The sequence below is a fragment of the Malurus melanocephalus genome, unplaced genomic scaffold (assembly GCF_030028575.1).
Source record: "Malurus melanocephalus ecotype Western Australia unplaced genomic scaffold, MMel_1.1 scaffold_12, whole genome shotgun sequence".
Lineage (NCBI taxonomy): Eukaryota > Metazoa > Chordata > Aves > Passeriformes > Maluridae > Malurus > Malurus melanocephalus.
In genome coordinates this window covers 4,410,394-4,427,949 of record NW_026623244.1, presented here as the reverse complement: position 1 = coordinate 4,427,949, position 17,556 = coordinate 4,410,394, and the positions used below count along the sequence as shown (strand labels likewise).

The 17,556-nt window shown below is 40.0% G+C and overlaps 1 protein-coding gene across 1 annotated transcript in view; it reads right to left on the bottom strand.

The window, feature by feature from the left end:
* The window catches only part of BTAF1 (B-TFIID TATA-box binding protein associated factor 1), a 41,432-nt gene extending 26,470 nt beyond the window's left edge, over positions 1-14,962 (bottom strand). Inside the window, exons 1-6 of the mRNA XM_057381075.1 lie at positions 14,651-14,962; positions 6,640-6,763; positions 5,476-5,590; positions 2,949-3,095; positions 1,022-1,185; positions 598-734 (exon numbers count right to left, since the gene is read on the bottom strand). Of these exons, the coding sequence (XP_057237058.1) occupies positions 598-734; positions 1,022-1,185; positions 2,949-3,095; positions 5,476-5,590; positions 6,640-6,763; positions 14,651-14,664 (701 nt within the window). The 5' untranslated portion in view covers positions 14,665-14,962. The remainder of the gene's footprint in view (positions 1-597; positions 735-1,021; positions 1,186-2,948; positions 3,096-5,475; positions 5,591-6,639; positions 6,764-14,650) is intronic.
* Positions 14,963-17,556: the final 2,594 nt, after the last annotated feature.

The window sequence follows — 17,556 nt, the reverse complement described above, 5'->3', positions numbered from 1 at the left end:
TTATGTCTACAACTGTAGGCTTCCAATACAATAAAGTACAGCAAGAATACAAAACAAAGAGGTCTAACACTGTGAAACATGCAAGATAMCTAAGTTTACATGTAAAAACAAAAAATGCAATGAGAAAACAGCACAATGCTGTCCCAAATGTGCAACATCTCAGATTTTTTCAAGAAAACCAGTAATTCCTGAATAAGATCAAGAATTTTGTTCRCCGCTTATTATAAACACAATAGATACATTAATATGCCACTATAAATTACAGTGAAGAACACAGAACACATCAGAAAATGGTATCCTAAATTTTAAGTTGTTCCTCTTCTTAAAATCCCCCATTTTCATGCATTATTCTCATGCCATACTTAAGAGGGACAAACTACATATTTCAGCTGTATTATCCCATTATGTCAAGATGCCTCTGAGGCTGGGTCCTCAACAAGGCTCTACTGGGAACAAGCACTGCACGCAAGCTTTTCACCAGCACAATTAGCACATAAGAGATTCAAGATGCAAAGACAGTAGGAAGTTTCTCAACAGATAAATCAAATCACAATCCCAGCTTAACTGAAATAAAAGGAAACCAGTTCACTATTATACCTCTTCTCATTAGCTTCCACTGCATCTCTGGATCTTTGCTTTGCAAATAGCTTAGCCATTCTTTTGGCTTTATTCTTTTGTCTACTGCTCATACCAGCTCGAAATTCTGAGTCAATTAACTCAGCAGCCTGAAGAGTCTGAAAGAAAAGTCATTCATTGTCAATTCTTCTTACGATGAAAGTCCTGAAAAATTCTCAAACTCACAATGCTCTCAACTTCCCCAACCCTCCATTTCAAACTCTGACAGCAGTTTGACATCAAAGTAACAAGCAACTATGGGATATAAGAACTCAGGAGGCCAAAGCATACCACATTAGATGCCAATCATCTTATTTAAAATACAAACATTATAACTACAGAAGCTCAAATAAAGTGAACCCACTGTATTATTCCTTGCAGYCAAATAGCTCAAGGTTTTACCTACAGGTTGTTTGTTTACTAGTAAAACTGAAGAAGGAGAATAGTCCAAATCTTCGTCATTGAACAGATCCTCAGTATTCATTCCAATTGCAGCACCCATATCTAAGCCAAGTTTCTTCTGTAGCAGTTTCCTCTGTCGGGCTATCCTCTCTTTAGGATCAATTTCACCTTAAAAGAAGGTTTTAAAAGGTATGTCAGAATTCCAGCCAGATATATCATTGAAGACTTGCTCAAAGTACATAACAAGGCCAAAATTTAAGAACTAAATTGTACTTGGTTAATACAATCTTCTTAAACAAATCACATTGACACCCAAGACCTTTTCTGCTACTATAACTACACAAGTAAACTGTGATCAAGCAAGGTTCATTTTGGAAATTAATAGAAGACACCACAAGATTATGTGAAGTTTCAACACTAAACACAGAACACCTACACTTCAGGAGCACCTACATTTCCATAAAAAATACAAGACTTTAGCACCCAAGTAGAAAAAAACCTTCCAAACAACCCAAAACTTGTAGCTGGTASGGCTGTCAGACTTCGTTCTTTACATGCACAATAGAGAAACCAATCAGGAAGAGCTGTTTTGTTGTTTCGGCTTTTGTGTTTTTTTTTTTCAATTATTGGCTCAAACTTTTAAGCAGATGACCAATACAGGCATGATTTTGGGGCTGCATAGATAACTATTAACTACTAGTTACTATATTAGTAAATATTTTCAACTGCATTTAATTAACAAGCAAATAGAAACGACTTCCATTCTTTATAAATTGTCTTTCCTTTCCTACCATCATCTCAGGAAAAATTGTCAGACACTGCTAATTCTAGAAATTATTTAAGTTGCATTATGTCCACTCACATTGTCAACTCACTTGAAAAAGGAAGGTGCTATAAAAAAGAAGAGAAAGCAGACTGTACATTTTCCCATGAGTTAAAAAAAGCAGCAACTAAAGCATTTTATCTCATTTTCTTATTTTTTATACTGTATTTCTTACTTATTTTCATTCATAGATGTTTTTTATGTGAAATCCTGGGATAAATATCAGATTTCTATGAACTAAAGTGTTGGGTTTCATTTGATGAGGTGAAACTTGTACACCACTTTATTAATCTAGCTTAAAAGATGCCAAGCAATAAATTAGCAGCCAGGCTGAAGAGACAGGACACTGCTCGAGTTTCAGCAGCCACAGGTTCTGCTCCTTGCTGAGCTWTTGATCTTCTGTGTACCCTGCACGGAACAACACATCACAGGGAACAAAGGAATCAGGGCTATGCAGTCAGATTCTTACCTACAGCATCACTTAATCTGGTGCAGAAGTTGGTAGATTGGAATTAAGAGTAGGGAAGTACCATAACATMAAAAAAATAGCTTAGATTAAAATAATTCAGTGCCATTACACTGATAAACCAACTCTCAGCTAAAAAACTACAGAAATATATTAGACAARTCAAGTCAAACAAAAATCATCACACAGGCTCTGGTATTTGACCTTCCAATTTTGGCAATCTTATCAGAGTATTTTTCATGCAATCTTTTTATAATTGAAACATTGAAGCTTTTAAATAAGCCACATCCTACTTCTGTATGTGGGAATACTGTTGAGTGAAGAACAAGTGGTGATAGTGCCTGCCCCTCTGACACAAGTCCACAGAAATCTTTGATACTGCCTATTCAGGTTTCCACCCCTTCTTCCCCACTGTACATATAGCAATCCTGTTAAGGCAAAACCCCAAACAAGCAATACACACACACACCCCTAAAAAACTGTAACTTGAGAAAGAAAATACAAAACACTTATGTTGAGGAATATTTTCTGTCATTACTTCCTAGCATTCTGAGAATTTGTGAATATCTCKGCTTATAATACTGCCACAACAAACTTTTTTGAATCAGTAAGTTTTCTTGTCTGCAAGCAAAATATAGGTACCTGATTTATCATCTTGGACTTCAAATTCTGCACCAGCAGATCCAAGAAGAGATGCACCATGTTTTAACAACCGACATATATCAAATCTGTCAAAACGCAACCGATCTGTTGAAGGTGAATCTTCATTAGGACTCTCTGAGCCTGGCTCTAGATAAGAAATAAAAATAATATTARGGACAACATGATGAAATTTTTGTTGAAAATTCTGGCAGAAGATTAAGGAAGAGTAAGAAATTGTTTCTCTCCTCCAAAGAGCCACCAGACATCAATACAGCATTTTGATTCACAAAGTATAAAGGCTCCACTTTCACAAAGACAGACTGAAATAGGTAACTAAATTTATCTAAGTAGGAAAAAAAAAGTTTATTCCTTGATAAATTTAGCTTTTTTGAATCTTGGACACTGACCTACCACTAGGTCTTCTCTGTACACATGGCCAGCTTAGAGTTTTGAACTGCATATGGCTCACAAAGAGTATCACAAGTAGCACACCAACACTGCTGCATATCCCTAYCAGCCAAGCTTCCAAAGTAGGGAAGCTGGAGAGTGGTCCAAACAGGTAAGGAAGAAAATCAGCTACCAAGGGCTGCTGAAGCCTGGCTGTGAGCTCTTCTCAAACAGTGACTGCCTTTTCTCAAACACACAATTACCTTTCCAATTTCATTAATAATCTCATAGGCAGATGTACAAGAAGTGGACAGTGCATTTAAAAGAGGTGCTGTACTCTCAGACTAACAGGCTGCCCAGTTTCCCTACACAAAAGGCATGCTAGAAGTAATCCCTGGAACCAGACAAGTGAAATGAACTGTCCTTGGCAAATAGAGTACACAATCTCAGAGTCCCTGCCTGGGTTTGAATTAGATCATCTTTAATGTTCATTCCAATCCAAACTATTCTATGATCCTATAACTAAATTATTAAGTATATGGATAAATATGATTTACGGGGAAAGAGTTAGAATTGCCCTGAAAAAAAAACATCTTTCAATAACCTGATTATCAATGTCCTTAAAGAGCTGGAACAAGTGGACAGAGGGTATCCAGTGAACATAATATATTTAAAAGCTTTTGGCAAGGATTCACATGAAAAAAAATAAATCAAAAGAACCAGGTTAGCACAGAACTGGAGAGAACATCCTTTTACAAATGGAAAGATACAAGTTAGCTCTGGAGTCCTTTGGGGATCAGTGTTGGCAACAATTCTCAATCCTAATCAATGGAGAAGACATTCACTGATGCACTCTTCTCCAAACACAAAGGTGACACTCAGCTCTTTTGGGTAGCCTGAAGTCACARTGGTGCTAAGGAATCCAAGGAGGATTCTCAGAACAGACTAATGGGGAAAGAATTACATAAGGTGTGAAATGAATAAACTAGACCATGCCTACACAACAATGCATTCAAACTGGCAGTCAACATTCAATAAAAATCTATCAGGCATTTCTGATAGTTTTCTACATTTGTCTRTTTACTGAGCAGTGAAAGCCAGTGCAGCCAGCAAAGTACTGGGTATCATCAGGAAGGACACTGATGACAGGATAAAGCACATAATTTTGTCATTATGAGTAAATATCAGTACTCTAGARACAGAGGTAAACTGTGCGGAGTTCTGTGTATCTCAAGGAGGACATGAGTAAGAGAAAGCAGAGAAAGATGAGGTTATTTAAAAGACAAAGCAGCTGCCTTGTGAGGAAAGACTGAAGAGACTGCAACTCTTCAATATGAAGAGAAGTTGTTGGAGAAGAGCAAAYATGAATTACAAAAATAAAGACAATGGACAAGGAAAATGCAGAACTTGCTTGTCAAATTCAAAACCAACAGAACTGAGAAGCACTAAGAGAAACAAATATGAGATCATCTCAAACAGATGTGAGTTTCACTGTTGCTGCTTTAAGCAGTGTGTGTGTATGTAGGTTTTTAACAAGTCAGTGAATTTCTGGAACCTGTTCCACAAAGTTGTGAAGATACATAGTACCAGTGGGTTTGGACAAAATCACTTAGTCCATAACTTAACAGTTAAGGACACTAACATCCCTAACATGATGTAAAGAAACAAGAGCAAGCTGTCATTTCAGGTCCCGCAAAAAGGTGCCCCAATTAATGGACCAGTGAAGAAAAGAGTTTCTGCAAACTATCACGACAAAGTTGATTGGTTAAACATTTTACCATTTTACTAGTTATTCCTCTTATTTATAAAAGGTTCATGAGAGTACAAAGCACAAGYACAGGAATTCTGGAAGAAACAAAGATCAGGTACAACTGAGCAAGAACATCTAAAGCCACAGAACAGTCTAAGCTGGAAGGGACCCAGAGAAACCATCAAGTGCAGTTCTAAAGTGCATGGGACATACAGGGATTGAACACGTGACCTCAGCATTATTAGCACTCTGTTCCAAACAACTTACACGCATACACAAAGTCYCTGCTCATAAAAAACCAGAATGACACAGTTGCCTTGAAGAGCCTCAYTCCACAGACAGTTTGCCTAAGATAAACAATGAGTTATACACAATTAATTTAAGGAGCACCTTGCTTTGATCTTGGAGTTGGATTCCACTCAGGTACGTTTTTCACTATTGCTTCGACAGCCTGGCCAGCGGCAATACGAGTATCCCAATTCGTACTTCTTAAATACACTAACACCTTTAAGGAGAGATTAATAGGTAAGTAAGTATTTGCTTAAAATATACTTTAAAAAAATCCATCAGCTGTTATGCTCTATTAAAACAAAATTACTTTAATGCTATGGATTAATACAACATTCAAAACAAAAAACCCCAAAGGACAAGAAAACAAACCAAAAAATGCCAGCAGTCATCTATATTGCTCACTGCTTAGTAGAAAAATTGCCAGAGCCAGATCTTAAGAGAAGATATATTTAGTCCAATCAGTTAAACTGAAGCTTGAGTTCTGCCAGGTACTAAACAAGACTTGAAATATGTTTTTGTTTTGTTTTTTTTGTTTTGTTTTGTTTTTTTTTTGTTTGGCTGGCTTTTTTTCTAAAAGGAAGTGTTCAAAATTGATTAAAAGACCTTAAAACCCTGAAGTCATTTAACCCAAGAAGGGAGACAACATRGGTCACTTGAAGCAATATATGCACTTCGAAACTGATTTATCACTATTGTCACACATCTAGAAAAACTATTTCTTTCTCTGAAAGCAGTCTGATATTCATGATGCCTTGGCCATTCTGTTGACAGCATCAATTGTGGTGAGAGCACCTGCTCAATAAGAACAGAAATGAGGTCACTGAGCCATCTTCACCTGTCAGAAACAGACTATTTTTAGTGGTTTTACTAGACTTGGCCAGATTGAAGTCTCAGACCAACAGAAAACTCTTCCACTTCCCAGCCATTTTAAAGACACACAACCATATTTTTAACCCTTTATCACACAAGTAATAATCTTTAAAGGTGAGCAGAAACGTTTATAAGGCATTAGAACTTCTCTTTAGAGAAGATCTGAGCTTACAGCAAATACTGAGTATCAACACTGAATGCAAAGTGAAAYCTCATGTAATCATTTCAGAAGCTGACAGAACAGCACCTTTAACAGAAGCAGCCCCTAATATTCTTCAGTCTCCTATTTTTGAAGAATACAGACTACTACACTTTTTCTTCTTCCCACAGAAGCACATTCCTTTAAACTAGTTTTATTTTCACCATTAAAGTACTAGGGAAAAAAATGCTTACTTTTGATAAGAGATTATTCAGTTCATGAGGATGCAGTTTCACTACTTCCCCAAGTTGCTGTGCAGCTGCTTTTCTTGTTACTGGTGTTGTACCGGTGTCCAGTAAAATAAAGAGACGATCGAGCCTAAATGTGATTGACAAAAACTGAAATGTTACTCTTTTCATAGTTAAGTTGCCCATTTCTATAAATATTCCCCCACATTTTTCAGTTTATGTAACCCAAAGAAGAGATGTCTGCCTGAAGACTGCCAGTTGGCAGGGTGAATAATGTACTATTTTTCTAGTAACTCTAGTAACCCAGAGTAATTTTAAGAAATGCTCATTTAAAAAATACACAGTTACAAGAAAAAAAAAATCATTCCTGCCTTTGTTCTGTGATAGAACATTTTCAATCTTGAAACATAAATATGCTGTATGTGATCATCAAATTCTGTYTGACAGAAAAAACAGAGGGCTCAGCTGCTCCTATTGTGTATTATCACTTCCATTGACAATATAGCCTGTTATYGGTAACACCAAACTCTTCTCCAATCCTGCTTCTCCAGGATGACAAATYTTTACTTTTCACATCTTTTCCCCCTAATTACCTGGAATATATAAAATGAAACCTCTTGTATTTACAGGTTGGAGATAATCTGATGCTTCTGCCCTTCCCACAAAATACCGGGATTTAACCAGCAGATCTGTTTCCACAGTAACTCTGTATTTAGTGAAAGACTCCAATAATCTGTAGAATAGTTCAATTATTTCTTGTTTAGAGTTACTGAATGAAAAATAAAGTCTGTCTTTACATGTTTTTACACGATAACTATCTAGATACTCAAATCTATGATTGAGGTACACAAGTGTACATTATTCCCTCCACTATCAATGGGTTGATTAGAGCWCTCTAGWGAGTGCCAAGTTTATCCATTAGCTATAGGGCAGTATGAGGTTATTACTGAATATGAATCTAGAAACTGTCCATAGTGCAATCAAAACTGTCCCTTCCAGCCTTAYCATAAAAGTACTCCTCGAAGAACTGCAACAATACAAAACCAGACCTTACACATCATGAAGCTCACTTAGCTATCCTGAACAACCTATCTTCATAAATACCCTTGGGTTGAGCACATACAGGAAAGGACAAATGCCTTGCCCCTCTTAGTCTGTTGCTACTAATTACATTGCACATAAATTATCTTTCACATTAGTTCCAATAACTTAAAAAGAAAAAAAATCACCAAAAGCTCTTTCCAACATCAGAGGATTTTGTATTTTCTTTGGCATGCTTAAACTGCACTTAATTTTGAGTATATTGCATAGTCTGTCACAACACAACAAGAACTGCAGTGCAGCACCAAGGCAATACCAAAACCCAAATACTCTCAAAACTGGAAATATTAAATATTCATTAGATGAAAAAAAAAATCTAACTTAAAAGAATTTTGAAAAATTTTTTTTTAGACACAACTCTTATATTTGCTATCTTAGAAATAACTCTCTTCTTACTACTAAAATAGGTGAGTTTATTTCAATTTCTCTAAGTAAAACTAGAGTTTCAATTGCTATGATTTAGTAAATACTAAGTTGTTTTWAAGTTATAAAAATTAAATCCCAGGTATATCTAATCCAGCAGTTTTGTGTGAGCAGACAGTCTAGGAGAATAAAAGCTTTAAGGCACAACTCTCCTGAATCACTGATAGTGGAYAAGTCATGAGAAACATACTAGGTATCTCATTAGTTGCCAGTATTTTTGCTTCAGTACTTTTGACAGTAATAACCCAACCTGATTTGCAGCAGTCAGTATTATTCAGTATAAAACATGGTAGCTTTCAGAAGGACCACTGTTTGCTCCAGCTTACTCGTTCTCACCCCTTTCATTCTTTATCTCTCTGTGAAACCTCAAGTGTTCCACACTTAAGTTTGCTATCTAGTACCACATGCTCCTTTAACTATCAAATTATCTTTTTTCATCTCTAAGTCAAGCACAGTGAATAACTTCGACCACTTCCTCAGCTAGAACTCTTCATGTGTCAAAACAGGAGGAAACCACTGTCAGCCTACTCTCAAAAACTCGACCTGATTTTCGGACTTAGTTCCAACACTACATCTTCACTCCTAAAACCCACAACTTTTTGAAGCTGTGTTACCAACAAAACAGTTTGGTTTGTTTCGACTATTTTTAAACCTACAATATCCTTTGTTTATAATTTGTGATTTAAAATTGTAATATGCTTAACTTATAAATGCAAACCAAMCAAAAAAAATCTTTCAGTTGTCTGACATCACTACAGTAAGGTTTCAGCTTTCAACTGCAGCAAAATACATGGAAACAGGACTAGCAAACACAGCCAACAACATCTGACTAACTGTAGTCCTGGTCACACTAGTARTTCTCTTCTGCAGGTGGCTCAAGAACAGACATCCAGCAGCATTTGAGACTGCGTCACCTACAGAGGAGCCACCAGAACTAAGTGATGGCACTCTCAAGGTACCACAGTGATTCCATCTTCTGGTCACCAGTTTTGCACATTCAACACGTTAGACATGGGCCTCACCCAGCCACAGGAGGCAAACACTGCAACAAATGACCTGTTCTGTYCTTCATGCTAATCTGCAGTTCCTTGCTGCTGCCCCAAAGTGATTGCTGATCTCCATTTGACGGGACAATTGTCATACTATTTAAAGCAAACGTTATGGCACTCCTGTGGAAMCTGGATGATGTGGATTTGAAAGCTCTTCCCCTCCAGAGGCATTASAAAGCTAGYAGCTGGATAATTAATGTCAAGATACGGTGTTAGCAACAGTGTCTTCAAAATGTTTGCAGAAGAACACATGTGCACCTGAATTGTATAAAGATGGAAACTGTCCCAGTGTAAGTATTCTGACTGTATTGTGTCCTCACAGGACTTCAGATGATGAAACTTCTCATTGAAAGCAGCAAATTGGAAGGCTTAAAACATTCACGCTGCGCATGAAATGACCTGTTTGGACTTAACATCCCTGTGCACAAGCATATYAGACTGTCCAGAGAGCAATCTCTGATAGTAAAGGCCATCTGGTATTAGCACCTTAGCATATCCTCCAGCCCATTAAAATTGTGTGACTGTACAAAACACCCTTAGTGGCACAGTACCTGGAACAGTAATGTCAAGCTCTGCCTAGAGCTCTTTGAAAAGCTGCTAGCTAGCACCCATCAGAAGGCAAGGGAATACTCTTAGGAGTTGGTATTTTCAACATCCAGRAGCTTCCTCCCAGGCACTATTTCTTAGTACAGAAATAGCCCAGACACCTTGAAAACATCCCTAAATTAACTTTAGACTTGACAAGGGTGATATTCAACCAAAGTTCTAATGGAGTCTGAACTTTTCTTGTTGACCTGACAGTCCTATACTGTCACTTTATCATTTGGTCAAATCCGAGCTTGGTCAGCATCACAGCTCTAAACACTCGTTGACATGAATGGTTAAATAATCAAATAAGCAACTTTCAAATATAAAATCAGCCAGTAAGAGAAAAAAAGTTTCAACAGAATTCAGAACAAAACCCAGAAGAGTGATGATACACAAAGAATGGATTGTAATTTTACTTCTCCTAGGTGTGTAAATAGTTATGAAGGTGGGACAGTGGACAATGAAGAAATCCTGTTTCCTATGCAGCAGCTGAAGAACATTTGGAATGAAACAACAGCTCCATRACCACACTGGGTCACAGTATTATGTACAGCATATGGAAGCCAGCCAAATTCTAAAATTAATATAATTAATTCAATACAAATTGCATTATTAATACATAATCTACAACTTTATGCCGTACAAGTTTTACTTATAAATTATTACATATGTATCTACAACTAACAATGCACCCCAAAATATYAGGGTGATTAAGAAAAGGCAGTTGAAACAGCTGTCACAACAGATGATTATAAGATGTATAGGTAAGTTACAAAGTGAACACCTTGGTGCAATTCAAATTCCATCTGCTGGAGTAGGTTGGCATTCCTTCAGCATGCAATCCTGACTTTCAGTTGGTTAGAAAAGTGTGCCCGAGAAACAGAGAGCTCTCTCTCATTTGGGCAGCAGTGCACATGCTATTTCTGCTTTCCCTCTTCCTATGGCAATATCAGCCCTCTCTCCCACAAAGAGCAGCACAGAATGCAGTCCACTGTTTCGGTCTTCAAGTTAATCTCCACCAAGAAGACAGAAGTTACACTATTCTTCCCCCYTTTTGAGTCTACTCCCATAATCACACTGCTTATAGGAGACCTATTCTAATGCTTTGGACATAGGCCTTTCAGTAGCAGTGAACACATACTTGCTCAGGTTAATTCCTGCTTTTCATGCAAGAGCAGCCAACAGCTTCCAAAGAAGCTAGAAGCTGAATTCTTTATAAAGAAAGTTTGTGGTAAGACCCAAAAAGCATATCTAAAAGGTATACAAGGCATGTAAGAGATTTTTTGATGCAGTATTCAATTTGAAATATTACATGAGTAATGACACCAGCGAGTGCAGCCATTTGTTCTTGTGAAGTCACAGCCTTACACTTCAAAAGCTGAGCAATACATGAGGCCTGCTTAGCTCACGGGAGCTTCAGTCTCACAGCCTTCTGAAATAATTATTTATTTCAAAATAAAAACTAGGTTCCTAATCTACCTATTACCAGTCATACACAAATCCATGTAATCAAAATCACTGAAAACTCTAGAAAACAGTATTAATCTTACACAGATCAAACTGAGAATGGGTGCAGAAGCAGCAAGTTATGGTCTCCTATATTTCTGTAAGGAAGTGTCTTGAACATATCCTGAAGAGGTTGTCTTTWAGGTACATCAGGGAAAACTTAAAGCATATACCAACTAAAATCAACCCGTTTACTCTTAATGAACTTTACCAGCTTAATTTTTTTACATTTTAAAAGTACATTAGTTCTCCTTCATACTACAAAGACACTCAAAAACAGGAGAATGCCATTAACAGCTTTGTTGGAATAATACATGAGATGCCTTTGAACACATTAAAGAGACTGGAAAAAAGTTTTATTAGATTGTTGAAGGACTATTATCAGAATATAACCTACTGAAACTCTACGATCCTGAGTAATCTGTGAGTTCCCATTCTCTTGGAAGTATTACTTTTCCTCCTGAAGTATCTCAAAAGATCACTTGTGACCCGCTGTGATTGCTYACTTGGACCATGCATTTTGTAGAAATGAAGCTGAAGCAAAACTTTTCACTTTTTTTTTTCCATCTCAGTCCCACTATCAAGAATTTTGGGATTCTTTCATTAGCTATGCAAACATACTACATCTATACTTTTAAGACTGGTGACAGAAGCTAAAGGCTACCAAACTATCTTGCACATTCACAGAAGGAATATCAACCTTCCCACCCACCTATCCCTACTTCTGGAGGATGGCATTCATTAGTCTCTTCAGCATAAAACTACCAAAGAGGTCAACATATACAACGCAAATATTCTGCAACATCCTTTGGTATGAGGTATCTACTGCTGTGCTTTATGTCTGTTTTCTAGAGCATCAACACAGCAGTGTTATACAGAAGTAGGTCTTCAATCCATGCAACTGCGGGATCTGGTCAAACAAGCACATACACAAAAAAAAGCAGAAATAAGAATTTAAGTTACAACTACTTACACAATTATTTTTAAAATAACCTTCTTAATAGCAAAGCTGCAAATTATCAGTCGAATTTGAAGGTATTTTAAAGCATTTCCTGTGKTTTTTTGGATCTCCCTGAACAGACTAGGGTTTTGAGAAATGTTCTCAACTAGCCAAAGAGCAGAAATGAAACTTTCTTGGGAAAACAACCACCTGATAACTTGCTGTTTTGAGAATGTAAAACTACCCCAGATCTCACTTCCAAAAGAATAATGAAATAAAGGTTCCAATATAGAACTACCCCTAATTAAATTATTAATATTAACGCTGTGTACTCTACAAGGACCACGGGCTTTGGAGAAAGATTGATTTGAATCAGCTTCTTCCTCACTCTCCAAACTTGTAAGGGTAAAAGGCATTCAACAATGAAATATTATGTTAGCCCATCAAAAAAAAAGTAACTACCTAGAGGAAAAGCAGAATTAGTACAGAAGCTGGACCAGCTAAACGTTTACAAAAAGACAGTTATGTGGTTACATACCCAAGTGCACAAACAATGATTTGTAATATGTCTTAAAGGAAYGGCCCTTTCAAGTTCAATATTCTTAAGTAAAAGGTAAAGCCAAGATATCTTTATTTACAAAAGCAGCACTGACACTGTATGAGGGCTCCTATGGTTCAGAAGCAGAAAGATCCATTTGTCAAGAGCTGCTGTGTAACTTCAAAGGGACAGACAGTCTTTGCTCTATCAAAAACACATAAAGGCAAATTTACACATTATCACTTGTTATAATTGCAGTAACGTTGGTGTTTGCAAGGAATAGACAATGTGTTACAGCACTCTGAAATGTGTATTCTTTTACCTAAGTTACATGTGAACCTGAAACAATTCTGTAACAAATCAYCAGTATTACAGCACCTTTGGTGAAGTTCTATACCTTATGCTCAGTTGTGTAACATTTGGATATTAAGATTACAACCCAAAGCATATATAATATATAACAACATTGTTAACACCAACTTTTTTAATCCTTCACACTGAATCACAGAATGCACCGTATCTAGTTTTCCCTTCAGTTCCCAAAAGGTGTTAACTAAATCTTTGTATTGCTGCTTTCCAAAGCAACCTTGGTAATTGAAATGGAAAGCASCCTCTAYAGCAGACACAGCCTCAGCACACAGCTGAAAAGCTTTATCTTGATATTCCAGTTAGCCCCCATATCAGACGTACATACATTAGCAAAGTTGGTTAAGCAGACTGACCAGACCTAACGTAATTAGACGACTCCTCTATTTTACATGATGATTTATTTTAATGTACACAGTAATCTTGTTACAGCAATCTTTACTATTTTCATACTCTTCTGGACAGATTTGGRGATAAGAAAAAAAATACAAAAAAATATATTAAAAGTTTCTTAAAGGTTATAAAAGTTTTTTTTAAAAAAAGTAGAACAAAACAAAGTGATACTTTATAGAAATTACAAAGCTTAAAATAAAACACCGGCTACTGGAAGTATTAAAAGGWGCACTGCTGCCATAAATTTTATGAAGAATGGATTTCCATTATAAACGTGCACACCTTTACTTTTTTACACAGAATTATAAACTTATTCACRTACAGCTACTGAAAAGAGAATTCACTTTTGTGATAGCCCTTTGGAAGTAGAGATACTACTAACACGTGACTTCGAGCTAATCTATCACAAGCTTAATTTGGATTTATAGTTTCCTTTCAACTATCCTGTTAGGAAGCTTAACGTAACCCATTACACACACACACAAAAAAAAAAAAGAAAAAAGGCAGAAATTCGTGCTCAGCATTTTTTAGAAAACAGCTCTGTTAAGACACACCTCTCTATCTGGGAATGCTTTAAACACTGGCACACCCCAGAGCACATGTGTGCAAGCAGATACTGCCCAACATTTTGAGGCAGAGCCAGAATACGCTGATCACTTTTCTCCATTAAAGCCTGTTTTATTTTGGTTACTTTACAACTAAGGGCTCTGAAARGCAAAAACGGTTTCTCGCCAGTTTTTGAGACTCAGTATCATAATTTCCTACTCCCTAGCTGTTTAACCWCCCTGGGAAGGACCGGCCAAGAAAACGAAGGTGTCGAATTCAGGAAGAAGCCCGAGACGCCCCAGGCAGAGCCCCTGCGGCCCGAAGAAGGGAGGGGGCTCGGGAGTCACCCCAGGCCAGGAAGCAAACCCAGGCGCCGGAGCATACAGCCACCCCCAGTCCCCAGTGGGGCGGCCCCGGCGAGGCCTCTGCAGGCTCCTGGAGCAAAATGAGATGGAAAGCGAGCACCCCTCCTTCCCCCCACGCCGCACCCAGGCCACACGGAGAGCCAGGAGCGCCCGGCGGCCGCTGCCGGCCCTCCTTCGCCCATTCCTCCCAGCTCCCACCGACCTGGAGACGGCCATGGCCACCCGGAGYTGGGCCTGGCTGACGGCGGGCGGCGGGACGGGGGGGCCGGGGTGCTGCCCGGGCGGAGGGCGCTGGGCCTCGCTCGGGCCTGGGGCGCCGCACCCGGCCTCGGCCCCGCCGGCGATCCGCGGGCAGCGGCTGAGCGCGGCAGAGGCCGGCGGCGGTCGGAGTGTCGCTCCCCCAGGCGGGGCGGCGGCGGCGCGGGCGGGAGTGGCGAAGGACCCTCGGAGCGCGGGTTAAAGCCTCGATTCCCCCATCGCCGGGGCGAAGCCCAATGCCTGGTTTTATATGAGCAGCCATCTTGTATTTATTCCCTTCCTCCATGAGAGCCGCTTCCTGATTGGCAAGAGCGCCCAGCCGCAGCCAATGGCGGGAGCGCTTCTAAGAGCAAGGGGGGCGGGAGCACGCAGCGCTCACACTGAGCAGGTTCGGCCATGGAGCCCGCCGGGGCGGCTGGGGGTGGTGCCGGCCTCTGCTGGGGCATTCCATCTGCACGCCGATGGGGGAGAGAACTCGTAGGAGAGCGCCCCAGTCCCGCACTCCGAGGGGAGAAGAGGGGCACCAGAACGGGGAGTGAATGCCTTTCCTTGCKTGTCCACTGGGTGATGGCACTTCTGCCCCGCCAACACGGCGGGRGAGGGCGGCCGATCCTCGCGGAACCCCCTCCTGTCGAGGTCCGCCGCCCATTGGCCATGCCCGGTGCTGCGGCGCGAAGCGCCGGGCCGCGGGACTACAACTCCCGGCGTGCCTCGCGCCGCAGCCGGGCCGTCTCGGGCGGGCCCACCGTCCTTGCGGGCGGGCGCAGCCCTGGAGCCCCCASAGCGAGGGGTGGGTGTAACACACGGGAGTGGTACCGAAGGCGGATTTTAACACACGAGGGTGGTAACAGGGAGGGTTTATTAACAATCACCAGCCACCCCGGGGATTTAGGGTGCCCCTGTTCCGGCCTGGTGACGGCGTCTGTGTGAGGGGTCGCGTTTTTGCCCGCTCTCTGCTGTGGCCCCGGCTGGGACAGCCGCCCGTCCTACGCTGGCGGGCCCCGGGCGGTGCCGAAAGATCCCTTGGATCCAGCCTGGCAGTGCTCCTTGTTCCGGGAAAGCACAGCAGGTTCCCAAGTGCGCGCTATCAGCTTCCATCAGATCCAGATTAAGAAATTAGCCTTCGACTAATAATTTAAATTAATGGTCCCAGACTGGTACACAAAGTTAGCTGACGTATGTAATCTTTCATGTGATAAGTTAGAAAAACCTGGATTTTTTTTTTCTTGTGATGACATAAACTTGGGTAAACACATTAATTTGCATAACGCTGTATGATAAAAGTTTTCCTCTGAAGCCCATTGTGTGTTTCATACCCAACCCTTTTMGAGGGACTTCTGCTTGCCCCGGCCTTTACAGTTGATCTCCCTTTCCCTGGGGAGATAACTCTGTGTACGGGCTCACTCATTTCTACCCCACTATCACATATTCCAARCAAACATTCCAATGCTGTTCACATGAACATTGTCATTTGACAGTTCTATAAACGAGACACTGGGATATAATGCTTCAATCTGTCCTTATCCTTATAGGTTCCAGCCTATACAGTCTTCCATAAAGTTTGCCCTYGCTGCCRCTTTCCTGTCTTTTTTCCTGTCCTCTGGTGGGAGCTCTCTGGCAACTGGAAACTGGCATTTAAGTGACCCCAAACACAGGCAATGTGAGTCAGCCTGAGGTCTCTGAGCACRGAGTGTGGCCAGAGCAAACCATAGACCTGTTTTTCATCTGTAGAGGTGGTTTTTGTCACAGTGCTACACTAAACGACCCAGGTAATGCCTTTTGCCTGTCATGACTCTGATGCAGTAACTTCCTTTCAATAGCTCAAAACTTCTGGAGCAGAATACACATAAAAAGCGCAGTGGGTTTAGTTAGAGGCCAAGACCCTCTTACTAAAGTATTCCAAAAACTACACACACCTTCCTCTCTGTCATCCCATGCCCTTGTGTTGCAGGTGCTCTAGCTTGGGTCCCAGCCTGTGTACATGCTGTCATGTGTGTACATGCTGTCATGTGTGTACATGCTTCCACGTAGCCATGTGATGGGGAGGAATGGCAGGGAATTGGGGTAGGGAGCAGCAAGGAGCAGAGTGAGGGTGGAGATATTTTTCTTGTATGTTTGATGCTGTTGATATGGATGTATAGCAAACATCCCTGATAGTGTTTCCGTGTTTGTTTAGCCAGGAATCAGCAGCCATCCTGTYCTGCTGTGGGCATTATTGAAATGATCCTCAGGTGATATTTCCAATTCTAACATCCTATTTCCTCCTAGGTTCCTTAGAAACAGTTGGTACATTGTTTTAATAGCAGTCAAGGCAGAGGGCTCATCAAACATGCAATAAAACTTGTCTTGAACAGCTCCTACCTGATAAAAATAAGTTCAGGGAAAATATTGGTGGGGGAGCATGCACTGAGTACGTGCTGAAATYATGATAACCTGCCCTTCCAKCAAAAMAATCTGCAAAACACAGAAAGAATGATCTATTATAGTAGGCATTCTGGACCAAAACACAACTCATTCAAGTTTCACACTTTCACTTATTTTTGTATTTTGATGGGACATTTATGTAAAGCACATAGTTACTTAACTATTCACCTGTATCTTCTGCTCAGTCCTTTCCCTACACTTTATGAAAACCAATTCTTCTTTGTCCATGCATCTGTTCAGCTGCTCTGTAAGTCATATTTTTTTTTCTTTTGATCCATTTTCTTCCTTTTTCTTCTRTTAAAAGAATCCCCTCTGAAAATCTGTTGAGTTCCAGTATACTCTCTCCAACAAATTAAGGAAAACAGAGTTGTTTTACCCATTTGGTGTGTTTTAATCAGTACTTCCTGCATTCATCTCAACTGATTT